General features: G+C 40.6%; 2 protein-coding genes across 3 annotated transcripts in view; both read left to right on the forward strand.

Moving 5' to 3' along the window:
* The window catches only part of LOC143767376 (uncharacterized), a 125,111-nt gene extending 124,328 nt beyond the window's left edge, over positions 1–783 (forward strand). Inside the window, exon 8 of the transcript XR_013213704.1 lies at positions 122–783. The gene's annotated coding sequence lies outside the window, so the exon portion shown is untranslated. The remainder of the gene's footprint in view (positions 1–121) is intronic.
* A 2,792-nt stretch (positions 784–3,575) lies between these two features.
* LOC143767380 (uncharacterized) lies at positions 3,576–27,390 on the forward strand. Of its 2 annotated transcripts, none has more exons than XM_077255681.1 (7): positions 3,576–3,905; positions 16,868–17,017; positions 17,143–17,322; positions 17,568–17,691; positions 17,773–17,861; positions 20,323–20,413; positions 24,905–27,390. In XM_077255681.1, the coding sequence occupies exons 1-7, from the start codon at positions 3,879–3,881 to the stop codon at positions 25,819–25,821; spliced, it is 1,578 nt and encodes a 525-aa protein (XP_077111796.1). In that variant the 5' UTR covers positions 3,576–3,878; the 3' UTR covers positions 25,822–27,390. The 2 variants fall into 2 exon arrangements, with proteins under 2 accessions (XP_077111796.1, XP_077111795.1); XM_077255680.1 differs by having other exon boundaries at positions 3,846–3,905; positions 20,311–20,413.
* Positions 27,391–27,612: the final 222 nt, after the last annotated feature.

Raw genomic sequence — 27,612 nt, forward strand, 5'->3', positions numbered from 1 at the left:
AAAAAGGACGCATGTGGCGCAAAACGCAGCGTTGTGCATGCGTTTTGCTGCGTTTTTGTTTGCGTTGTGCGTTGCGGCGCGGACGCTGCGGCGCACAACGCAAATGTGAACGTAGCCTTAGACAGTCATGCAGATAATTGTAAATTATCACTCCACAGAACATTCCAGAAATTTCCAAGACTCTGAAATCCAATGGGAGCCTGTTTTACACCACTGTATCTGATGCTTAGCATTGTGCTTGCAGATGCAAGGCTTAAATGCAGCTACTTAGCCATGAATCTCATGTCATAAAGCTCATTAATTCAGTTTTTGTACTAATGTTAATGTCAAATGTAATGTAGGAAAGTGCAAATATTGAGTTAGCAAAGCTTTGTCAACATTTATAAACAATGCACTTCAGAACTCAGTAATCCCGCTTTGTGACTTTACGGCTGAGCCCAACACACAGGTTCTCCATGCATGTGTTGTGACAGAGCCGTGACACATGCAGCTGCGGAGCCAAACAGCTGATCAGCCGATGCGCTCCATGTATCCGGGTTCCTTCTGCAGCTTATTTGGTAAGCTCTAAAGCGTGCCGAATAGTAGGGACCCGATCCAATTCGCTCATCTCTAATTATTAGTATCCAGATGAGTAGCTTTACATTTATAAACATTTAATATCATCTGTCAACTGGATGCCCAAACATTCATTTTGTCCAATTCTGCTTGTAACTTTTGAACATTGTGTAAAGACTGCACAATATTTGGTGTCAAATGCAAAAATAAAAAGAATGTGAACAATCCTGTCTTCAACATCATTAATGAATGTGTTGAATATTAGTTGACCCCGCAGCTGAACCTTGGATTTAACCATTTACAGTGTAGAAAGTAAGTACAGCTCTGGCAAAAATTAAGAGACCACCACATCAAAACCCTGTCATGGGCAGCCCAATCTCCAGACCTGAACCCCATTGAAAACATCTGGAATGTAATCAAAAGGATGATGGATAGTCACAAGACATCAAACAAAGAAGAACAGCTTAAATTTTTGTGCCAGAAGCAGTGTGAAAGACTGGTGGAAAGCATGCCAAGATGCATGAAAGCTGTGATTAAAAATCATGGTTATTCCACAAAATATTGATTTCTGAACTCTTCGTGAGTTAAAACATTAGTATTGTTGTTTCTAAATGATTATGAACTTGCTTTCTTTGCATTATTTTAAGTCTGAAAGTACTGTTTTCTTTTTAAAAAAAAATTGATGATTTTTCTTTGCCAGAAACAAAATACAAAATTTATTGCTTGGAACTTCGGAGACCTGTTGTCAGAAGTTTATAGAATAAAAGAACAATTTACATTTTACTCAAAATATACCTATGAAGAGAAAAATCAGACAAACTGAACATTTTACAGTGGTCTCTTAATTGTTTCCAGAGCTGTATATGATACACTGCCGATTTTGTAAGTTTTCCCACCTACAAAGAAAGGAGAGGTCTGTAATTTTTATCATAGGTACACTTCAACTGTGAGAGACAGAATCTAAAAATAAAAACAAAATCACATTGTATGATTTAAAAAAAAAAAAATGCATAAAATAAGTATTTGATCACAGACCAACCAGCAAGAATTATGGCTGTCACAGACCTGTTAATTTTCTCTAAGAAGCCCTCCTACTCTGCACTCATTATCTGTATTAATTGCATCTGTTTAAACTCGTTAGCTGTATAAAAGACACCTGTCCACACAATCAATCACACTCTAACCTTTCCATCATGGTCAAGACCAAAGAGTTGACTAAAAACACCAGGGACAAAATTGTAGATCTGCAAAATGCAGGGATGGGCTACAGGGCAATAGGCAAGCAGCTTGGTGAAAAGGCAACAACTGTTGGCATAATTATTAGAAAATGGAAGGACCGTTCTTGATCTGGGGCTTCATGCCAAATCTCGACTCGTGGGGTAAGGATGATTCTGTGAAAGGTCATGAATCAGCACAGAACTACAATGGAGGACCTGGTCAATGACAAGAGATCTGGGACCACAATCTCAAACATTACCTTTAGTAACACACTACACCGTCATGGATTAAAATCCTGCAGGGCAAGAAAGGTCCCCCTGCTTATGCCAGCACATGTTCATGCCTGTTTGCAGTTCACCGATGACCATCTGGATGATCAGGGCCGGCCCGAACGTATAGGCGAACTAGGGTGCCGACCCTAAGGGGGCGCCAGAGAAAAAAATAGAAAAAATTATAAAAAATCTTTTCAAAAGGCAAAAGGTGTATGGAGTGGAGCTGAATGTGTATGAGGTGTATGGAGCGGAGCCATGTGTGTATGAGGTGTACGGAGCGGAGCTGTGTGTATGAGGTGTACGGAGCGGAGTAGTGTGTGTGTATGAGGTGTATGGAGTGGAGCTAAATATACGAGGTGTACGGAGCGGAGCCGCGTGTGTAGGAGTAGCTATGTGTGGCCATTATACGGTACAAAGTATCATGTGCGGCCAATATACAGTATGGAGCATCATGTGTGGTCATTATACAGTATGGAGCATCATGTGTGGTCATTATACAGTATGGAGCATCATGTGTGGTCATTATACAGTATGGAGCATCATGTGTGGCCATTATACAGTATGGAGCATCATGAGTGGCCATTATACAGTATGGAGCACTGTGTGGCCATATTTTTTTGTTTATAATTATTCTTTATGAAACAGTGTGATCAGCAGTGCTAAATGGGTGTGGTTGGGACGTGGATATGGGTGTGGCTAGTTATGAATGGGTGTGGTCAGAGGTGTGGCCTAAAATTTGCCGCGACGCGCTTCGCGCACCGCAAACTTTGTCCCTCTTTCCCATCTTCAAAAGTTGGGAGGTATGTTAAAAGTAGTAGGGGCGCAACAAAATAGTTTCGCCTAGGGCGCCGTAATCTCTCGGGCCGGCCCTGTGGACGATCCATGGGAGGCATGGGAGAAGGCTTTGCTCCGTACACCTGGTACACACACAGCTCCACTCCATACACGTTGCACACACATACAGCTCCGTTACATACACTTTGTACACACAGTGCTCCGCTACGCACACCTGGTACACACGTGGCTCTGTTCCCTACATGTCGTACACCCATAGTTCTGCTCCATACACCTAGTACGTAATGATGTGGAAACCTGTAAGAAAAGGTTGAGGAGAAACTCAAAAGGTTTCACACATTTGCCAGTTTTGATCTAATTAGAAAGACACCTCTATATCAGAGACAACACTCTGTGTTATTGCTTTTATGAATAAAACTAATTTAAAAAATATTAAATGATCAAATATATATAAATTGTCTAAATAATAATCAAAGCTTGTTTGTAAATTTCGTCATATATATTTACTGGAGAAGCACTGTGATATTTTGTAGATGTGATAACTGACGGTCTATGATGCCTGATCTTACGTCTCTTTACATAGTGTCATCATAACAAGTCTACCAGTTCTAGCGGTTACATACACTAGTAATACCAACATTTATGTAAAGAAAGGGTAAATGAATATACTCTTATTCACTATCTCCATGTCCACTATGTGAGGTCCACCCTTCGGTCTGGGTGATTGTCTGCAGCTCGTTTATATAGGGAATGTTTGAGGACAGCATTTATATCTAGATCACCATGCGGAAGTATGAAGGTAGCAGGAGTAAGGTTCCTTCTTCACCCAGGGGAAGCCATTTATAGGCCTGGTGACCACCTCCTAGATATAGGACGTATGCAGAGTATGATGTCAGTGGGTCTCCCAAGACAACGTATAGAAGTCAAAAGTCTGTGCATCGGAGGTTTGGCATAAACTGAGGCCCCTGATCATATGACCCCTGACTCCTCCCCTCCTGTGACCTCATCACAGGTCCTGTGCGCACAGAACAGCCATATATGTGGTGTGCGGCTCTGCAGGTGGAGGTAGGTGCTGGAGATTCCCCATTACTGGGCGCAGAGGGACATTAACCCCTTTCTCTGTTGGCCCTTTTCAAATTCCATGAACTGTAACATTTTTTTTTTTTTCATTCTGGGCAATTAATAATTTGTTGGTTATGGTTAGAGTCTTTTGTGAATGTCTGTGTATATGGGATTTTATTTCTAATATGTAAGTTATATTTTTATACGACACGTTCTGTGATACATGTAAATAATCAGTTGAAAGAAAACAAAATAATTTCCCTTATATGATATATATATATATTTTTTTTATTTCTTTTTTCCCTTCCCTACATCAGCAAAGATATTTGGTATTGTCATCTTTGTCAATGTTTAATCGATCAAAATATAAAAAAGTCGAAATGCAACTCCACGAAAAAATGCAAAAAAAAGTGGTTATTTATAGCCCAAAAAGGTATAATTAAAATTGTCGTCTCCCCATTCAAATAGGAAGCCCTCACACCGATCTATTGATGGAAAAATGAAAACGTTATGGGTCTCAGAAAATGTCGATAGAAACCTAATTTGTTTTTACATATTTGTGAATTCTTTTTCACCATTGAAGTAAAAAAAAATCAGCGTAACCATTCCGCTTCTGTGTCTACTCAAACGCTCGCTTCTCACAATTAAAGAGGAAGCTTTGCATGTGAACCAGGTGGAGATGGAGGAAGAAAGTACACAGGTTGATACTACCCAGCCTCATCTCAGATTGGGTGATAATGAGGAGGAGAAACAGGAGATGGGTCGCCTGTGCTACATAGGGTACTACCCACACCAGATTCATGCTGTCTGTTCAGCATGAATGGACTAAAGAGGAAGAGATGGAGAGTCCTCCTGGTGGGGACAGGGAAGTCTTGCCTGTTGGGTGTCTGGCACACATGGCTGATTTTATGTCCAGCTGCCTTTCCCATGACCCTTGCATTATATGCATTTTGGCCAACACTGATTACTGGTTGTTCTTCCTTCTCGATCCACGCTACAAGAAGAACTTTCCATCTCTCCCTGCGGCGGAGAAGGCTAGTAAAATGGTGGAATACTAGAAGACCCTAGTCACACAATTAGTACAAAAATTCCCATATAATATTCCTAACGCTAGCGGCATAGGTCATAGTTCCTTAGGCAACCAAGGAGGAGAGGCAAGGGAGTCACACACCAGGTCCAACAGAGGTAGAGGAACACTATTAAAGGTCCGCAACAGCTTCATTACACTCCCAGTGCCCAGGCCCTGATGCTTGGGGTATTCTGACAAGGAGGTAGCAGGTTTGGAAGATAGCAAAGGAGTACCTAGCCGACCATCCAGCATCCTCCGGGATTCCTCTGTGCTGTACAACTATTGAGTATCCGAGCTAGATATGTGACATGAACTGTCTCTCTATGCCTTGCTTAGAGGATCATCATGCAGCCCTCACTTATAATTTTTAAAGGGTCATCAGGCGGCCCTCGCTTCATTTTTCCAGGGTGTGTATGATGCCCTCTTTCATAATTTTTACAGGATGTGTATGAGGCCTACCTCTACAATTCTATTTTATATGAGTGTACATATATATATATATATATATATATATATATATATATATATATATATGTTTTATAGCCCTTGCTTTATCGCATAGGCTTTACCAGTCTAGGACTTCCACTCCTTAAAAATGGGAAAAAATGTTTTCTGAGGCCTTCCTCTACGTGTCTCCCAGGGTGTATTGGAGTCCATCTTCCTTCTAATTTTTAGCAGTTCATGCATTGTCCACATAAGCTTTGTGAGTTTGAGCCCCTCCTTCATAAATTAAACGGGATGTGTCTGACCATGTCACACTCCACATGCCAAGATAAGGTAGTAAAATGTTAAAATTACATATTCAGGTGGGTCTGGTTTTATTTCCTCCTCTACTATGTCATCTACTGTAGTCATAGGCGACAGGGAAATAAGGTGAGAGATGGCCTGCCTATTAAGGGTTGGAAGAGGCGGGTTTTGTTTCCTCTTTTTAATTTTTGCCTTATATACAAGTCATTATACAGGAAAGAAAGTTTGTGTACATTTTTTCCTATAATATCCATTTTATCTTCAATTTTGTATGTTTTATTGTCAGTCCGTAAAAGTGGAGTAATACTCTGACAACATTGTTCCCAGCAGTAACCTAGGAGTAAAAGATGCATCCAGGCATCTTCCCCATGCTGTTCCCATTCAATTTGAGTGCTTTTTCCATTAATTTCAGTGATTTTCCTGTCTTCCAGCCATCCTATTAGAGTATTCTAGAAAAATGCTCGAGTTTCCTATTAACTTCCATTATACTTGGTACTCGAGTCGAGGTTGTCTGAGCATCCGACCTGCTCGATTCGAGTACCAAACACTTGAGCATTTTAGTGCTCGCTCATCACTAATCTCCATTCTTTGTCTATGGGTCTAGGATTTTCTTTTGAAATTTTTTAAAATTGCTGTTGTGAGAAGGTGCCTTCAAACATTAAAGACCTGGAGCAGTTTGCAAAAGAAGAGTGGTCAAAAATTCCAGTTAAAATTTTTAAGAAGCTTGACTATAGGAAGTGATTGATTGCAGTTATTTATTCAAAAAGGTGTGCATACAAATAGTAAATCGAGGGTGCCAACAATTTTGTCCAGACCATTTGTGGGATTCATGTGCATAACAAAGAATGTGCAATTGCAAAATTTTCTGAGGGAAATACTTTTTGCAATGACTGAGTGTTTATATATATATATATATATATATATATATATATATATATATCTAATATATAAAGCTGAATGTGTGTGTGTGTGTATGTATGTATGTATGTATGTATGTCCGGGATTGGCATCTGAACCGTAGCAGCTACAGCCACAAAATTTTGCACAGTCACACGTCTGGACCCCGAGAGCGTCATAGGCTATGTTGTGAGGTGAAATTTTAACCCCGCGCTTTCCAATTCACCAAACAATTTTGCCCCTATCTATATAATGGGGAAAAAGTGAAAGGAAAAGTGTTGGAGGCGTCGCAGCTACAGGCACAAAATTTTGCACAGTCACACGTCTGGACCCTGAGAGCGTCAAAGCTATATTGTGAGGTGAAATTTTAACCCCGCGCTTTCCAAGTCACCAAACAATTTTGCCCCTATCTACATAATGGGGAAAAAATGAAAGGAAAAGTGTTGGAGGCAAATTAACAGCTGCCAGATGTGAACAAGGGGGACTTAAAGAATGACAGCGATGGCACCAAAGAGTATATACTGTACAGTTGCTAAGGTGGGGCCCCAACATGGGATAATCACACCACCACGGGGATATGAACACACACACAAAATGCGCCACACACTACCACGTGCTCGAACACATATACCACCCTCAGTGCACATTTCACCACACATACACCAACCTCGCCACATAAAAGTAGAAACACAAAAGTCGCCGCTCAAAACTCGCCACGCGCAAAACTCTCCACATGCAAAACTCGCCACACGTGCAAAACTCGCCACACGCAAAACTTGCACACGCAGAAAAATTGCCACACGCAGAAAAATTGCCACATGCACAAAAGTTGCAACACATGCAAAAGTTGCCTCACACAAAACTTGCACATACTCAAAAGGCACCACACATAAAACTCGCCACGCGCAAAACTCGCCATGCGCAAAACTTGCTGCACACAACTTGCTACACTAACCTGTCACATGCAACTCGACACACAAAAAGTTGCTACACGCATGTCGCCACACAAAACTCATCTCACAAAAGTCCCTACATGCATGTCGCCACACGCAACTCAACACACACAACTTGACACACGAAACTCGCCCTAAAACACACACAAGTCTGGTATCCTTCAAAAATAAAAATCTGATTAATAAGCAGACAAACTACAAGAGCAACAAATGTACCATATAGGAATCCGGCAGCTGTCAGTCACATGACCAGTCTATTATGTGTATGTGTGAGCTAATATATACTGCCAGGGGGTGGGCTTACTGTTGGCTGGGGATTTATCAGGCTGCCATTTTAGCTTACAAATACTGAGGTAAAAATACTGACCAAATAACGTGTGAACGAGGGCTAATACAGGAGGAGATGGCATACAGCTATATACTATATACAGGAGATGACACACAGGTATATACTATTTACAGGGGAGATGACACACAGGTATATACTATATACAGGAGGAGATGACACACAGATATATACTATATACAGGAGAGATGACACACAGGTATATACTATATAGAGGAGGAGATGACATACAGGTACATACTACATACAGGAGGAGATGACATACAGGTATATACTATATACAGGAGGAGATGACACACAGGTATATACTATATACAGGAGCAGATTACCTACAGGTATATAGTATATACAGGAGGAGATGACACAGGTATATGCTATGTATAGGAGGAGATGACATACAGGTATATACTATATACAGGAGATGACACACAGATATATACTATATATAGGTGAGATGACACACAGGTATATACTATATACAGGAGATTACATACAGGTATATCTAATATATAAAGCTGAATGTGTGTATGTATGTATGTGTGTATGTCCGGGATTGGCATCTGTACCGTCGCAGCTACAGCCACAAAATTTTGCACAGTCACACGTCTGGACCCCGAGAGCGTCATAGGCTATGTTGTGAGGTGAAATTTTAACCCCGCGCGTTCCAATTCACCAAACAATTTTGCTCCTATCTACATAATGGGGAAAAAGTGAAGGGAAAAGTGTTGGAGGAAAATTGACAGCTGCCAGATGTGAACAATGAGGACTTAAAGAATGAGAGCGATGGCGACAAAGAGTATATACCGTACAGTTGCTAAGGTGGGGCCCCGACATGGGATACTCACCACACACGGGGATATGAACACAAACACAAAATGCGCCACACACTACCACGTGCTTGAACACATATACCACCCTCAGCACACATTTCACCACACACACACACCAACCTCGCCACATAAAAGTCGAAACACAAAAGTCACCACTCAAAACTCGCTACATGCAAAACTCGCCATATGCAAAACTAGGCTCACGCAAAACTCGCCACACGTGCAAAACTCACCTCATGGAAAACTCACCTCATGCAAAACTTGCACACACAGAAAAATTGCCACATGTACAAAAGTTGCACCACATGCAAAAGTTGCCTCACACAAAACTTGCACATACTCAAAATGCACCACACATAAAACTCGCCACGCGCAAAACTCGCCATGCACAAATCTTGCTGCACACAACTTGCTACACTAACCTGTCACATGCAACTCAACACACAAAATGTTGCTACACGCATGTCGCCACACAAAACTCATCTCACAAAAGTCGCTACATGCATGTCGCCACACGCAACTCAACACACACAACTTGACACATAAAACTCGCCCTAAAACACACACAAGTCTGGTATTGTCCTTCAAAAATAAAAATCTGATTAATAAGCAAACTACAAGAGCAACAAATGTACCATATAGGAAATACGGCAGCTGTCAGTCACATGACCTGTCTATTATGTGTATGTGTGAGCTAATATATACTGCCAGGGGGGAGGGCTTCCTGTTGGCTGGGGATTTATCAGGCTGCCAATAGCAACCAATCACAGCTCAGCTTCTATTTTGCTACAGTTAATTAACCTGAGCTCTGATTGGTTAATATAGGCAACAAAGACATTCTCAGTATAACAAAGCTAATATATGTTGTGAAATGCTTCTATTTGCTTAGTTTTTGCCTTTTAATAATTACATTTCTATCTATTTGTTTTGTGGTTTTTGTGTGCAGAATAAATTTTTGTTAACACATTCTATTTTGCTAACAGCAGTCATTAACCCGGGCGAAGCCGGGTAGTACAGCTAGTATATATATATATCTAATATATAAAGCTGAATGTGTGTATGTGTGTATGTATGTATGTATGTATGTCCGGGATTGGCATCTGAACCGTCGCAGCTACAGCCACAAAATTTTGCACAGTCACACGTCTGGACCCCGAGAGCGTCATAGGCTATGTTGTGAGGCGAAATTTTAACCCCGCGCGTTCCAATTCACCAAACAATTTTGCCCCTATCTACATAATGGGGAAAAAATGAAAGGAAAAGTGTTGGAGGCAAATTAACAGCTGCCAGATGTGAACAAGGGGGACTTAAAGAATGAGAGCGATGGCGCCAAAGAGTATATACTGTACAGTTGCTAAGGTGGGGCCCCGACATGGGATAATCACCACACCACCACGGGGATATGAACACACACACAAAATGCGCCACACACTACCACGTGCTCGAACACATATATCACCCTCAGCACACATTTCACCACACATACACCAACCTCGCCACATAAAAGTCGAAACACAAAAGTCGCCGCTCAAAACTCGCCACGCGCAAAACTCTCCACATGCAAAACTCGCCACACGTGCAAAACTCACCTCATGGAAAACTCGCCACACGCAAAACTTGCACAAGCAGAAAAATTGCCACATGCACAAAAGTTGCAACACATGCAAAAGTTGCCTCACACAAAACTTGCACATACTCAAAAGGCACCACACATAAAACTCGCCACGCGCAAAACTCGCCATGCGCAAAACTTGCTGCACACAACTTGCTACACTAACCTGTCACATGCAACTCGACACACAAAAAGTTGCTACACGCATGTCGCCACACAAAACTCATCTCACAAAAGTCGCTACATGCATGTCGCCACACGCAACTCAACACACACAACTTGACACACGAAACTCGCCCTAAAACACACACAAGTCTGGTATTATCCTTCAAAAATAAAAATCTGATTAATAAGCAGACAAACTACAAGAGCAACAAATGTACCATATAGGAATCCGGCAGCTGTCAGTCACATGACCAGTCTATTATGTGTATGTGTGAGCTAATATATACTGCCAGGGGGTGGGCTTACTCTTGGCTGGGGATTTATCAGGCTGCCAATTTAGCTTACAAATACTGTGGTAAAAATACTGACCAAATAACGTGTGAACGAGGGCTAATACAGGAGGAGATGACATACAGATATATACTATATACATGAGGAGATGACACACAGGTATATACTATTTACAGGGGAGATGACACACAGGTATATACTATATACAGGAGGAGATGACACACAGATATATACTATATACAGGAGAGATGACACACAGGTATATACTATATAGAGGAGGAGATGACATACAGGTACATACTACATACAGGAGGAGATGACATACAGGTATATACTATATACAGGAGGAGATGACACAAAGGTATATACTATATACAGGAGCAGATTACCTACAGGTATATAGTATATACAGGAGGAGATGACATACAGGTATATGCTATGTATAGGAGGAGATGACATACAGGTATATACTATATACAGGAGGAGATGACACACAGATATATACTATATATAGGTGAGATGACACACAGGTATATACTATATACAGGAGATTACATACAGGTATATCTAATATATAAAGCTGAATGTGTGTATGTATGTATGTGTGTATGTCCGGGATTGGCATCTGAACCGTCGCAGCTACAGCCACAAAATTTTGCACAGTCACACGTCTGGACCCCGAGAGCGTCATAGGCTATGTTGTGAGGTGAAATTTTAACCCCGCGCATTCCAATTCACCAAACAATTTTGCCCCTATCTACATAATGGGGAAAAAGTGAAGGGAAAAGTGTTGGAGGAAAATTGACAGCTGCCAGATGTGAACAATGGGGACTTAAAGAATGAGAGCGATGGCGCCAAAGAGTATATACCGTACAGTTGCTAAGGTGGGGCCCCGACATGGGATACTCACCACACACGGGGATATGAACACAAACACAAAATGCGCCACACACTACCACGTGCTTGAACACATATACGACCCTCAGCACACATTTCACCACACACACACCAACCTCGCCACATAAAAGTCGAAACACAAAAGTCACCACTCAAAACTCGCCACGCGCAAAACTCGCTACATGCAAAACTCGCCATATGCAAAACTAGGCTCACGCAAAACTCGCCACACGTGCAAAACTCACCTCATGGAAAACTCACCTCATGCAAAACTTGCACACACAGAAAAATTGCCACATGTACAAAAATTGCAACACATGCTAAAGTTGCCTCACACAAAACTTGCACATACTCAAAACGCACCACACATAAAACTCACCACGCGCAAAACTCGCCATGCACAAATCTTGCTGCACACAAGTTGCTACACTAACCTGTCACATGCAACTCGACACACAAAATGTTGCTACACGCATGTCGCCACACAAAACTCATCTCACAAAAGTCGCTACATGCATGTCGCCACACGCAACTCAACACACACACACACAACTTGACACACGAAACTCGCCCTAAAACACACACAAGTCTGGTATTATCCTTCAAAAATAAAAATCTGATTTAATAAGCTGACAAACTACAAGAGCAACAAATGTACCATATAGGAAATACGGCAGTTGTCAGTCACATGACCTGTCTATTATGTGTATGTGTGAGCTAATATATACTGCCAGGGGGTGGGCTTCCTGTTGGCTGGGGATTTATCAGGCTGCCAATAGCAACCAATCACAGCTCAGCTTCTATTTTGCTACAGTTAATTAATCTGAGCTCTGATTGGTTAATATAGGCAACAAAGACATTCTCAGTATAACAAAGCTAATATATGTTGTGAAATGCTTCTATTAGCTTAGTTTTTGCCTTTTAATAATTACATTTCTATCTATTTGTTTTGTGGTTTTTGCGTGCAGAATAAATTTTTGTTAACACATTCTATTTTGCTAACAGCAGTCATTAACCCGGGCGAAGCCGGGTAGTACAGCTAGTATATATATATATACAATGCCTACAAGTAGTATTCAACCCCCTGCAGATTTAGCAGGTTTACTAAGATGCAAATAAGTTAGAGCCTTCAAACTTCAAACAAGAGCAGGATTTATTGACAGATGCATAAATCTTACAAACCAAAAAGTTTTGTTGCTCAGTTAAATTTTTATACATTTTAAACATAAAAGTGTGGGTCAATTATTATTCAACCCCTAGGTTTAATATTTTGTGGAATAACCTTTGTTTGCAATTACAGCTAATAATCGTCTTTTATAAGACCTGATCAGGCCGGCACAGGTCTCTGGAGTTATCTTGGCCCACTCCTCCATGCAGATCTTTTCCAAGTTATCTAGGTTCCTTGGGTGTCTCATGTGGACTTTAATCTTGAGCTCCTTCCACAAGTTTTCAATTGGGTTAAGGTCAGGAGACTGACTAGGCCACTGCAACACCTTGATTTTTTGCCTCTTGAACCAGGCCTTGGTTTTCTTGGATGTGTGCTTTGGGTCGTTGTCTTGTTGGAAGATGAAATGACGACCCATCTTAAGATCCTTGATGGAGGAGCGGAGGTTCTTGGCCAAAATCTCCAGGTAGGCCGTGCTATCCATCTTCCCATGGATGCGGACCAGATGGCCAGGCCCCTTGGCTGAGAAACAGCCCCACAGCATGATGCTGCCACCACCATGCTTGACTGTAGGGATGGTATTCTTGGGGTCGTATGCAGTGCCATCCAGTCTCCAAACGTCACGTGTCAGAGAACCTTGAACCAGTCAGTCTCAGAGTCCTCCAAGTGATCATGAGCAAACTGTAGACGAGCCTTGACATGACGCTTTGAAAGTAAAGGTACCTTAGGGGCTCGTCTGGAACAGAGACCATTGCGGTGGAGTACGTTACTTATGGTATTGACTGAAACCAATGTCCCCACTGCCATGAGATCTTCCCGGAGCTCCTTCCTTGTTGTCCTTGGGTTAGCCTTGACTCTTCGGACAAGCCTGGCCTCGGCACGGGAGGAAACTTTCAAAGGCTGGCCTTGGAATGCTCCTTTGTCTTTCCCATGTTGACCATGTATGAGTGCTGTTCACAAGTTTGGGGAGGGTCTTAAATAGTCAGAAAAGGCTGGAAAAAGAGATAAACATGTGAAGCTCATTGTTCTTTGTGCCTGAACTACTTCTTAATACTTTAGGGGAACCAAACAGAATTCTGGTGGGTTGAGGGGTTGAATAATAAATGACCCTCTGAAAAGACTTTTCACAATTTAAAAAAAAAAAATGAACAAAGAAATAACATTCTTTTTTGCTGCAGTGCATTTCACACTTCCAGGCTGATCTACAGTCCAAATGTCACAATGCCAAGTTAATTCCAAATGTGTAAACCTGCTAAATCTACAGGGAGTTGAATACTACTTGTAGGCACTGTATATACAGTATATATATATACTAGATGGAGGCCCGATGCTGTCGCATCGGGAGGGCGGTAATGTCACGATGGGGGTCGGAATGTGGCGCTGTTGTTGCCTAATGGCATCCTGTGATAATCTAATGACTTTTGCATCAGGGGACTCATGTGCTTGACGCCTACGCTTATATGCATAGTTTTTGTCCCAGCAATGCTGATGCTCTTCAGGAGTCTCATTTGCCCTTTGTTGTCTTCGACATTGTCCCTTTGCTGCTTTCCTTTCATTGTCATTGGCGTACTTTTTAGGAGGAGCTATGCTGGGCGTTGATATCTGCTTTTTAAAGGGGTTTTCCCACGAACAGAGTGTGTCTGACCATGTACCGAACATACCACAGCTCCTGGGCAGGGAAGGAAACAAAAGACAATACTGACATTACAGCAGGAGATCGCAGAGGATACATTTTGTGAGGTGAAATATTTTTTAAAAACAGTCAGTGAAATATTTTACCTCACAAAATGAATCCACTGTGATCCCCAGCTGTAATGTCAGTATTATCTTTTGCTTCCTCCCCTGCCCAGGAGATGTGGTATACTCCGTACACGGTCAGACACAGTCAATTTTTAAAATTAACTTTCGTTCTTGGGAAAACCCCTTTAATGTGACCGGCTTCCTCTGCCTGTAGACACGTCACGCATCTGCCGCTGGGATCAGCCGAATGATTCATGATACGCGCAGGTGCAGTAAATCAGACCGGCGCCATCTTTGTGCAGACAGATAGCGGCAGTCACATTTAAAACTGCGCATGCGCTCCTCCTGTAGAAAGATGGCGGCGGTCAGTGAATCATTCGGCTGATTCCAGTGGTGGCGTGTTCGCAACAGTGTTCAGCTGGTGGTACCACGCAAGAGGCTGCATGAGTGTGTGAGTGTGAATGTGAGTGTGAGAGTGTGTGTGTGTGTGTGGTGCTTACCGCATATAGAGTGTGTGTGGTGCGACTGTGTTCCGCTGGTGGTTCCGCGCTATAGGTTGGTACCAGCAGCAGTTTCAATATTGAGACACCCATCACTTGGGTGTCCCAATATGGCGGTCGGCGAACTTCCTCTCCTTGGAATTCTGAGATACGGTGACATCTGGACAGAACAGGAAATGAAAACATTACGAGGCAATTATATAAATATATATAGATATATATAGTGTGGTGGCTGGACAGGTTGTGGATATGTCCCTGATGTGCCAAGCCTCAGTGATGTAGGACCCAGAGAAGCATTCTCAAGCACACATAGTGCGGAGAGGTGTTTTAACCCGTCATGACTGGAAGCATGTTCGTTTTGGCATTTTTGTTGTTTGCTTCCCTTCTTCCCAGAGCCATAAAATTTTTATTTTTCTGTCAAAATGACCATGTGAGGGCTTGTTTTTTGTGGAATGAGTTGTACTTTTAAATGACACCATTGCTTTTAACAATATCGTGTACCAGAAAACGGTAAAAAAAGATCCATGTTCAGTGAAATTGCAAAAAAAGCGCAATTCCACAATTGTTTTTTGTTTTGCTTTTTTACTATGTTCACTAAATGCTAAAACTTACCTTCCATTGTGATTCTCCAGGTCATTTCGAGTTCATAGACAGCAAACATGTCTAGGTTCTTTTTTATTTAAGTGGTAAAAAAAATTCCAACGTTTGTAAAAAAAAAATTGCGTCATTTTCCGAGACACTTATCGTTTCCATTTTACATGATCTCGGGTTGGGTAACGTTATTAAAGATACCATTTTGATGCAGATACAATCTTTTGATCGCCCGTTTAATGCAATGTTGCGGCAACCCAAAAAAATTAGTTCTGGCATTTTGACTTTTTTTCTCGTTACGCCATTTAGCGATGGGGTTAATTCTTTTGATAGATTGGGCGATTCTGAATGTGGTGATACTAAATATGTGTATGTTTGATTTTTTTTATTGTTTTATTTTAAATGGGGCAAAAGGGGGGTGATTTGAACTTTTATATATATATATTTTTTTAAATCTTTTTAAAAACTTTTTTTTAACTGGCTTGCTTCAATAGTCTCCATGGGAGACTAGAAGCTGCCATAACCCAATCACCTCTGCTACATACAGGAGATGATCAAATTGCCTGTATGTAGCAGAATTGATGACTTACTATGATCACCGACCACCAGGCAGCGCTCATCGCAATCCGGCAGTGACAACCATAGAGGTCTGCTGGAGACCAACTGATGCCAACCCATCGGCGACCCGCGGTCATGTGACACGGGCACTGATGGGCGGGATTTCCAACGCACTTTTTGGAAGCGCGTGTTAAATGCCACTCTTAGGGTTTGACAGTGGCATTTAACTGGCTAACAGCCACGGGTGGATCGCGATTCCACCTGTGCCATGCCGTGAATTTGGATTCTCTAGGAACAGGAGCTCTTTAGCCCGTTCCACTGGCCCCCCACTTACCTGATAGTGTGCACACTAAGTTTTACCTTTATGTCATACAAATTGTCATTGCTCATGTGGCCTGTGATTAATTCTAGCTATCATATAAAAGTGTCATGTTGCTTTGACCTCAAGCATGGAGGAGCTGCCTTAATAGTATATCCAGTCCATATAAAGAAAGAAAACCAAATGTCTATTTTATCTCCTCGTATGTTTTATAATTGCTGGTCATTGTATTATTTCCTGGGATTCTTTTATGATGTTACATCAGCTCATCTTCTCCCCATTCAGATTCAAACAAAATTGAATCATCTCAGTGGAGATTTTCTATATGAGAGAATTTTCCTGAGTGACCCTACAAGGATGGATAGGGACAGTGACAAGATGATGGAGAGGATATTACATCTCACCCTAGAGATCCTCTTCCGGCTTACTGGAGAGGTGAGAGATTCTGATGACGTCACATTACATCATTCTTATCTATGGGAATAACAGATGGACAGAACTGGAGAGGTGAGGACTCTGGGAATGTCTGTAGTGAGGTTTATTCATGTGTCTCTCCACAGGATTACACAGTAGTGAAGAAGACCTCTAGTGAGCGCTGTCAGGCCCCTGTGTCTGAGGGATGGGGAAGACCCCTGAGCCCAATCACGGGGACTCCACTTCACCCCCTGATACATGAGGACATCAATGACCAGAAGATCCTAGAACTCACCTACAAGATGATTGAGCTGCTGACTGGAGAGGTGACACTGCTGGAAATGCTGGGACATTATACAGTAACGCTATGGAGGGATCGGGGATGACGGTATCATTGTATGTCACAAAAAACATGTCTCTTTGTTTTTTGTGGTCTTGGTACTGTCCAGGATGGGCTCCCTGGTTTTGGACGTGCGCCCTTGTGTCTGCTGAGACCTTCAATCTATATATAAAAGGGTGCGGTTTTGACTTTCTTTTGTTTTGACTCTGATGGTATCATTGTATGTGTCAGGTTCCTATAAGGTGTCAGGATGTCGCCATCTATTTCTCCATGGAGGAGTGGGAGTATTTAGAAGGACACAAAGATCTGTACAAGGACGTCATGGTGGAAGTTCCCCAGCCCATCACATCACCAGGTAATAGACAGGACTAAATACACACGGCCTATAATTATCTGTATGAAAAATTAATTCAGTCCCTGTATGTGTTTCCTCCAGTTCTATCCAGTGAGAGGACAACACCAGAGAGATCTCACCGTTTTCTCGTCTGGAAACAAGAAAATCCAAATGTACTTCAAGATCATCAGGTAGATGGAGAGAATGTGTCATGAAATCTCTGTGATGTGTAGAAGGGTGTGAAGGTCTTGTGTTCAGTCTTGTTTTATCTACCAGTATTATATACTACAATAATATTATTTAAGCAAGCATATTACAGATATTAAACATATACATCCACCACAATGGAGATAATAGATAGTGAATATGTGTACAGGACTAATAGGGGCCAGCTGCCAGACGAAAGTAAGACCACCGAACAAAAAACACAAGCAACCATAAAGTCCCATAAAACTATCAAGCTTTATTAGAAAATGTTAAAACCATCAGATAGGTAGAAGATGCAAGGTGGGGAACACACGTACATTCCTGTTGGTCATGCTAAAGAAGGCCAGGACACCCACACACCATGCCAGAATACGGCAATATGCCCTTATGTTGGAAGGCCCATGACTGCTATACTAAAGAATCATTTGGACAGTGCCATATCATAAATAATAATAAACAGCAGCTCAATGTGGGCACATACCTGATGTAATGTAGCAGGCAGGATGCGTAGGTGACCGGACACAAACCCCGACGCGCGTTTCGGAGCAAGAGGCTCCTTCCTACGCATCCTGCCTGCTACATGACATCAGGTATGTGCCCACATTGAGCTGCTGTTTATTATTATTTATGATATGGCACTGTCCAAATGATTCTTTAGTATAGCAGTCATGGGCCTTCCAACATAAGGGCATATTGCCGTATTCTGGCATGGTGTGTGGGTGTCCTGGCCTTCTTTAGCATGACCAACAGGAATGTACGTGTGTTCCCCACCTTGTATCTTCTACCTATCTGATGGTTTTAACATTTTCTAATAAAGATTGATAGTTTTATGGGACTCTATGGTTGCTTGTGTTTTTTGTTCGGTGGTCTTACTCAGTATTATAAACTGAATTGCCAATTTATTAGAGACACTTATTAGGATAAGAGCTACCTTATATTGAAATTAGACCTGTGACTAAGGCTTGCAATATACAGCTCTGGCAAAAATTAAAGGGAACCTGTCACCCCCAAATTCGAAGATGAGCTAAGCCCACCGGCATCTGGGGCTTATCTACAGCATTCTGTAATGCTGTAGATAAGCCCCCGATGTATCCTGAAAGATGAGAAAGAGGTTAGATTATACTGACCCAGGGGCGGTCCCGCTGCGGTCCGGTCCGATGGGCCTCCCATCTTCTTACGATGACGTCCTCTTCTTGTCTTCACGCTGCGGCTTCGGCGCAGGCGTACTTTGTCTGCCCTGTTGAGGGCAGAGCAAAGTACTGCAGTGCGCAGGCGCCGGGAACAGTCAGAGAGGCCCAGCGCCTGCGCACTGCACTCAACAGGGCAGACAAAGTACGCCTGCGCCAGAGCTGCAGCGTGAAGACAAGAAGAGGACGTCATCCTATGAAGATGGGAGGCCCCGGACCGCAACACCCATTGGATCGGACCGCCCACCTAGGTGAGTATAATCTAACCTCTTTTTCTCATCTTTCAAGTTACATCGGGGGCTTATCTACAGCATTACAGAATGCTGTAGATAAGCCCCTGATGCCGGTGGGCTTAGCTCATCTTCGAATTTGGGGGTGACAGGTTACCTTTAAGAGACCACTGCAAAATGTTCAGGTCATCTGATTTTTCTCTTTATAGGTATATTTTTGAGTAAAATGTAAATTGTTCTTTTATTCTATAAACTTCTGACAACTGGTCTCCAAATTTGCAAGCAATAAATTTTGTATTTTTTTTTCTGACAAAGAAAAATTGTCAAACTTAAAAAAAAACAGTGCTTTCAGACATCAAATAATGGAAAGAAAACAAGTTCATAATCATTTAGAAACAACAATACTAATGTTTTAACTCGGGAAGAGTTCAGAAATCAATATTTTGTGGAATAACCATGATTTTTAATCACAGCTTTCATGTGTCTTGGCATGCTTTCCACCAGTCTTTCACACTGCTCCTGGTGCAAAAATGTAAGCAGTTCTTCTTTGTTTGATGGCTTGTGACTATCCATTACAAAATGGCAACTGTCAGAAATATGCGTGAAATGCAACATCTGTTTATTTTTACAAAAAATTTTTTTACAAAAATTGCGTGGGTTCCCACATAATTTTAATAACCAGCAGCGGGAAAGCCGACGGCTGATATTAATATTCTGGGAAGGTGCCAATAGCCATAATTGGAGATTTAACTAACTCAAAGGAAGTCAATGGGTGCAGTCTACAAAAAGAATTGACATGCTGTGGAAAATAAAATGCTGCAAATAAGGACGGAAATTTCCGGATCATGTGCACAGCACTTCAGGAATGTCATTGATTAACATTGCTCAAGTAATCCATTGCGTTTTTGGAGCATTTCCACGTGGAAAAAAACCCTGCAGAAATGCTACAAAACTGCATCATGTGCACATAGCCTAACTCTTCTTGTGACTTCTCCATCTGTCTGAGATTTTTACAGTATTTCTTTCAGGGTAAAGATCTGCCCCATATTAATACTACAGAGACATATGTGAGGGGCGATGAGCAGTGTAAGGAGGAGATTCCTACAGATAACAGTATTGGTGAGTAGTGACCACTAAATCCTGAGAAGTCACAGATTCTACTAAGTCATCGGCTGCTACAGCTACATGATGAATTTTATAAGGCATATTACAATGTTAATGATAACCCTACACTTTGTTTTTGGATCATGGCCACACAGACGTGATCACTGATATCAGTGATTTGCTATATCACTCACATGTCCATAGGGCCGTAGAGCACGGACCACATTATTTCCAATTTAGAAGCTAAAATAATTTTTCTGTGGATCTTTTAACATCAAAAATCTATTTATTCTTCAAATCAGACTTGAATCTTTCATTAGGCCATGCAATGTTTCAGCTTCAGTTAGCTTATCTTATAAATGTGCCCCTGCTTGGCATGGTCTGATCATACCACATTTCCTGGGCAGGAGAGAAAACTAAACAGAGTATACAGACAGGATAGCATGGGATTGCAGATGATTCTTTCTGTGAGTTAAAACATGTTTTAAAACAGGCGAGAAAATCTGTTTTACATCACAGAAAGAATCAACTGCGATCCCATACTGTCATGTCTGTATACTCTCTTTTTGCTTTCTAACCTGGCCAGGAACTGTGGTATAATCAGAATATGTTTCTGCACTGTCAGACACAGCCATTATACAGTACCTAGCACGGTCACATTTATAAGATTATCTCAGCACAGCAACATTTTTATTAATCACATACAACTTACTGTATTATTATTACTGGAACTTACTGTATTATTATTCCAAGATCTATCGAATAAAATGTACTTTGTTGGAAAACCCCATAAAGACCAAGTTTAGAAGAGGCACCTTCAACTTAATACTGATTTTTTTTTCTATGCATTACCAGTCTAACATTTTGTCATATTTCTTGCCCAGTAGTATTTATAATATAGGAAAGAGCAGCAGCATCAGAGTATGAACCTCTAAGTTTGACTTTGATTTCCACTTTGAAAAATGTAACTTATTTTATAGTCTGATATCTATTGAAATGCAATCTTCCACACTAAAATGGCGAAATCAAGAAGGAAATTGTGAAAATCAGAGGATTTACAGAAATGTTAATAGCATGCAACTGATGAAAAAAAAAATTTGGAAACACATTTTTAAAAAGGTTTTTATTTATTCAGTATCAGGTATGAGCACGACATAGAGAAATTCTCACATTTACAGACTTCTTTGCTGTAAATAAGGATATTAATGGTCGTCTGAAGAAGGTTCTATCACGCTGAATGCAGTATGGCGCACAGATCATCTAGATCCGCTGCTGGCAGCTCCCTTTGCAATTACCAACCAATGATGTCCCAGATATCATCGATGGGAAACAAGTCCAGAGATGCAGAAAGTCATGGTATTTCATGTAGGTCATGCTTGAAATTGAGAGCAGCACAAGCAACATGTGACCTGACATTGTTGTGTTGAAAATGGCTCCTATAACACTTTGGAGGAATGGCCACACTACTGGTTCAGTTACCAAATAAATGTAGCATCAGGCTTTTAGTGTACCTGTAATGAATACTAAAGAGGTTTGACTGCCATAATGTTTGGTTAGGACAGGTGTGACATTCCCTTGCGAATTCCTCTTCATGGCACTGCCAATGTGATCTCATCATTCATTCTGTAATACAAGTGAAATTAGATTGTCACGTGCCAAGCCTAGGGAATCAACCGATTTCTACACAAACCATCAGAAGGCATTCGCACAAAATTGGGCTACAAGACAGACGTCCAACTGCAGATGTCCATTGACCTCACACCTTTGCTCTGATATGCTAGAAAGGTGCAGAGCAAGACTGCAATGGAGGAAAGGAATGGATGTCTATCGTCTTTAGCTATCAGTCCCTATTTTATCTAAGATGACTTGGGCAAAGCCATGAACAAACCTTTTTGAAGCAATGAGAAAGTGTCCCAGTAGCCATTATTCAACATGACAAACTCAGGCCCAATGAATGTCTAAATATGCACCCATGGCATGCAGTATCTCCGGACTTTCTTGCTATCAACAACATCTGGGATGTCAGTGGCTGGCAATTGCTAAAGGAGCTGCCAACAGGTAGAACATTCCTCAGACAACCATCTAATTGAGGGCAACCAAGGCTAGAAGTGTGGTGATTTCTGCATGTGGTGCCCATATTTGATACTGAATAAATTGAGATGTTTTAAAAATGCTGTTTCCATTTTTTCATAATTTGTATATCAGTAACATGTCTATACATCCTGGGATTTCAATAACTCATGATTTTTTTTCTTGGTGTTGCAGTTTTGATGTTGAGGAGTGTACATACTGTAAGTCAGACCCACCCAATTTAAAGTAGTCGAACGTCAGATACAGTACAGACCAAAAGTTTGGACACACTTTCTCATTTAAAGATTTTTCTGTATTTTCATGAGTATGAAAATTGTAAATTCACACTGAAGGCATCAAAACTATGAATTAACATGTGGAATTATATACTCAACAAAACGTGTGAAACAACTAAAAATATGTCTTATATTCTAGGTTCTTCAAAGTAGCCACCTTTTGCTTTGATGACTGCTTTGCACACTCTTGGCATTCTCTTGATGAGCTTCAAGAGGTAGTCTCCGGAAATGGTTTTCACTTTACAGGTGTGCCCTGTCAGGATTAATAAGTCGGATTTCTTGCCTTATAAATGGGATGGGACCATCAGTTGTGTTGTGCAGAAGTCTGGTGGATACACAGCTGATAGTCCTACTGAGTGGGCTGTTAGCTGCTTTTTTCTTGCCATAATACAAATTCTAAGTAAAGAAAAACGAGTGGCCATCATTACTTTAAGAAATGAAGGTCAGTCAGTCCGAAAAATTGGGAAAACTTTGAAAGTGTCCCCAAGTGCGCAGTTGCAAAAACCATAAAGCACTACAAAGAAACTGGCTCACATGAGGACCGCCTCAGGAAAGGAAGACCAAGAGTCACCTCTGCTATCCGAGTCACCAGCCTCAGAAATCGCAGGTTAACAGCAGCTCAGATTAGAGACCAGGTCAATGCCACACAGAGTTCTAGCAGCAGACACATCTCTACAACAACTGTTAAGAGAAGACTTTGTGCAGCAGGCCTTCATGGTAAAATAGCTGCTAGGAAACCACTGCTAAGGACAGGAAACAAGCAGAAGAGACTTGTTTGGGCTAAAGAACACAATGAATGGACATTAGACCAGTGGAATTCTGTGCTTTGGTCTGATGAGTCCAAATTTGAGATCTTTGGTTCCAACCACCGTGTCTTTGTGCGATGCAGAAAAGGTGAACGGATGGACTCTACATGCCTGGTTCCCACTGTGAAGCATGGAGGAGGAGGTGTGATGGTGTGGGGGTGCTTTGCAGGTGACACTGTTGGGGATTTATTCAAAATTGAAGGCATACTGGACCAGTATGGCTACCACAGCATCTTGCAGCGGCATGCTATTCCATCCGGTTTGGGTTTAGTTGGACCATCATTTATTTTTCAACAGGACAATGACCCCAAACACACCTCCAGGCTGTGTAAGGGCTATTTGACCAAGAAGAAGAGTGATGGGGTGCTACGCCAGATGACCTGGCCTCCACAGTCACCAGACCTGAACCCAATCGAGATGGTTTGGGGTGAGCTGGACCGCAGAGTGAAGGCAAAAAGGCCAACAAGTGCTAAGCATCTCTGGGAACTCCTTCAAGATTGTTGGAAGACCATTCCCGGTGACTACCTCTTGAAGCTCATCAAGAGAATGCCAAGAGTGTGCAAAGCAGACATCAAAGCAAAAGGTGGCTACTTTGAAGAACCTAGAATATAAGACATATTTTCAGTTGATTCACACTTTTTTGTTAAGTATATAATTCCACATGTGTTAATTCATAGTTTTGATGCCTTCAGTGTGAATGTACAATTTTCATAGTTATGAATATTAGAAAAATCTTTAAATGAGAAGGTGTGTCCAAACTTTTGGTCTGTACTCTATGTTCTGGTGGATGAATATATACTATTTCTGCTCTTACTAACTGCACATTTTTCCACGTATAATTGTATTCTTTATATGTTCTTGAGGCACCCATCTCTTATCTCTTGGTGTACTGTTTTGTACCATATTTTACTTTAATATTTAGTACAACTTGTAATTGTTGGATTGTTATATCAGATGGTTTCCTTCAATCTACAATTTCATATGCACTTTACAGTTGGGGGTTGTCTCTTGTTCACCCATTTGTTCTTTTTCCTGTGTCTAAAGTATTTTATGGAGACATATTGTTTTTAATTTATATATGAATAAAACTGGATTATACATACCAGCAAGATGAAGCAGAGGATGAGGCTGGAAGCAGTTCAGGAACCAAAGTTAATATCTAGTTGTAGTACAAGGCCTACTGTTGCTGTCACTGTCCTAGTTAATTGAAAATGTAATTTTACTACAATTTGTACAGACATTTTATATAAAAATGTTATAGAATTCAAATACAATAGATATAATTTCAAGTCAGTGCTATTGAAAAATAACAAAACTGGTTTTATTCTTGGCAGATGACTTTACCAGGAGCTTGGAGGGATATCTGACATTTTCAGATTTTAAAGCAGATAATCATAATATCACACCAGATACAAATGAAATCTATTCCATAATCCCAGGTATATCGCCAGCACTTCTGAGCCAAGATTTATCATCTGAGCCTTTTCAACAGGTCCTGTTTTCTGATTCATCACAAACTGTTGAACAGATTAAAAATATCAGAACAGTTGTTAAACATCAAAAAGCTTACACAGGGAAGAAGACATATTCATGTTCCATTTGTGGGAAATGTTGTTCTCAGAAATCTGATCTTGTTAAACATGAGAGAATTCACACAGGGGAGAAACCATATTCTTGCTCAGTATGTGGAAAATGTTTTTGTCAGACATCTGATCTTGCTAAACATCTGAGAATTCATACAGGGGATAAGCCATTTTCATGTCCAGAATGTGGGAAATGTTTTATCAACAAATCACATCTTATTAGACATAAGAGAATTCACACAGGGGAAAAGATATGTTCATGTTTAGAATGTGGGAAATGTTTTAATCAGAAGTCTTCTCTAGTTATACATCAGAGAATTCACACAGGAGAGAAGCCATTTTCATGTTCTGAATGTGGAAAGTGTTACTCTCAGAAATCTGATCTTGCTAAACATCAAAGAACCCACACGGGAGAAAAGCCATTTTCATGTCCTGAATGTAAGAGATGTTTTAACAGCAAATCACATCTTATTAGACATCAGAGAATTCACACAGGGGAAAAGCCATTTTCATGTACTGTTTGTGGAAAGTGTTTTAGCCAAAACTCCTCTCTACTTAAACATCAAAAATCTCACACAGGAAAAACATTTACATGTTCTGAATGCGGGAAATTGTTTACCCACAAGTTATATTTTCTTAACCATCAGAGAATTCACACAGAGAAGTAGCACTTTTCTATTTTTATCACTTTGTTTTACTAATTTTAAACAAAACTGGAATAGGTATAGTGTCACATCACACAAAAGAAAGGGAAAGAAATTTAGAACACTAAATGTTGATAAGAAATGAATGGAATTACCAATAACCATTTGTTATCGAAAAGCGAATGGAAAAAAAATCTAGGCAAATGTAGGCACTTTACTAGAGACGCTCTTCTAGTAGTGCATTGGACATTTTATCGCATTCAGTACCACACCAATTCATCATGATATCAATTCCACTAAGTGAAGAAATCTTTCTGTAGAAATATTGGTTCATGCAGACAGGTTAGATAATAATATTAACCTTTATATAGCGCCAACATATTCCTTAGCTCTTTACAATTCAGAGGTTCAGATTTTCACAGTTGTCACAACTCCAGAACACTGCCTACTGGGGTCTTTTCTGTTTCTTTCCCTGGGACCGCAATGGTACTCAAACTGGTCCTGCACTGTGAGAATCCATCACTTTAGAAGATGGCGCATTGTGTATTCGTATGTCAGTTGGAGCTGCATAGTTGTTGTTTGGCTGCAATTTTTTTGACTGTGTACTGCCTGTTCATCGCAACGATTAGTTACATCCTGTGACCTATTTCAGCGACAAGTTGTTTGCTTCCAGAGGACTCTTTTTCATTGTAATATGGAAATCTGTATTTTCTAGAAAAGATGTAAATAGACGTATATGGAGGCCAATATCAATATGAGAGGGATCTGACCTGATGCAAAAGGAAACAGTATTTTAATAAAAATTCTGACTCGCATCCACTGGTCTTCTTCACATGCTCAAATTAAAGAATGTTCAACACCAGTAATAATGAAACACTGCACAAACAATTCTTAGTTTTCAAGAATCATTCTGTCTATAAAGACTTTGAGGCATCTGGTTTCTAGCATCTGAAAAAATATACATCTTTGTACTGTGTTAGTCAGTAGATAGAAAAATATTAAGATTTGAGAGTCTTCAGTGGTTGATACCATCTTTTCAGTTAGCCATTAAAAGGTAACAAATTGCAAGCTTTCGAGACTACTCAGGTCTCTTCATCAGGCATAGAATAGAGATCTGAGTAGTCTCGAAAGCCTACAATTTGTTACCATCTTTTCAGTTAGCCATTAAAAGATATCAATCACTCAGCACTTCTAAATTTTATGTAGATATCAGAATCTTACAGAACATTCTAACAATATCTGCAGTCTGAACATTGGATTCTTAGCACTGAAACAAAACATGATTTAATAAAGCTGGTATATAGCTGGCACATAAAAAGTAATATAACATATTGGCAAATTAGATTATAATACCCGTATTGGTTATTTTCTTTATCAACGGAATGTTTTTTATTCAGTCACAATATTCTTGACATACAGTTGACACCATTGCATGAGAATATATCACAATTTTGTCCATTTCTGTAAGTCGTGGTCCAATCTAGCACCATTGATCATGCTTCTTCTGAAATGTAGATTCACACTGAAACTTATACATGGAGAAATTGTTCACTTGATTTCAGGCTGCAAATTGGGGTCATGTCTCTAACTTCCATACACAAAAATCACCATTCCCTGTAAATAATGTGTGTATATATATATATATATATATATATATATATATATATATATATATATATATATATATATATATATATATATATATATATATATTATATATACCGTATTTTCTGGTGTATAAGATGACCCCCAACTTTTCCATATAAAATATGGAGTTTGGGATATACCCGCCGTATAAGACGGGGGTCATCTTAT

Source organism: Ranitomeya variabilis, chromosome 4 (genome assembly GCF_051348905.1).
Source record: "Ranitomeya variabilis isolate aRanVar5 chromosome 4, aRanVar5.hap1, whole genome shotgun sequence".
NCBI classification, from domain to species: domain Eukaryota; kingdom Metazoa; phylum Chordata; class Amphibia; order Anura; family Dendrobatidae; genus Ranitomeya; species Ranitomeya variabilis.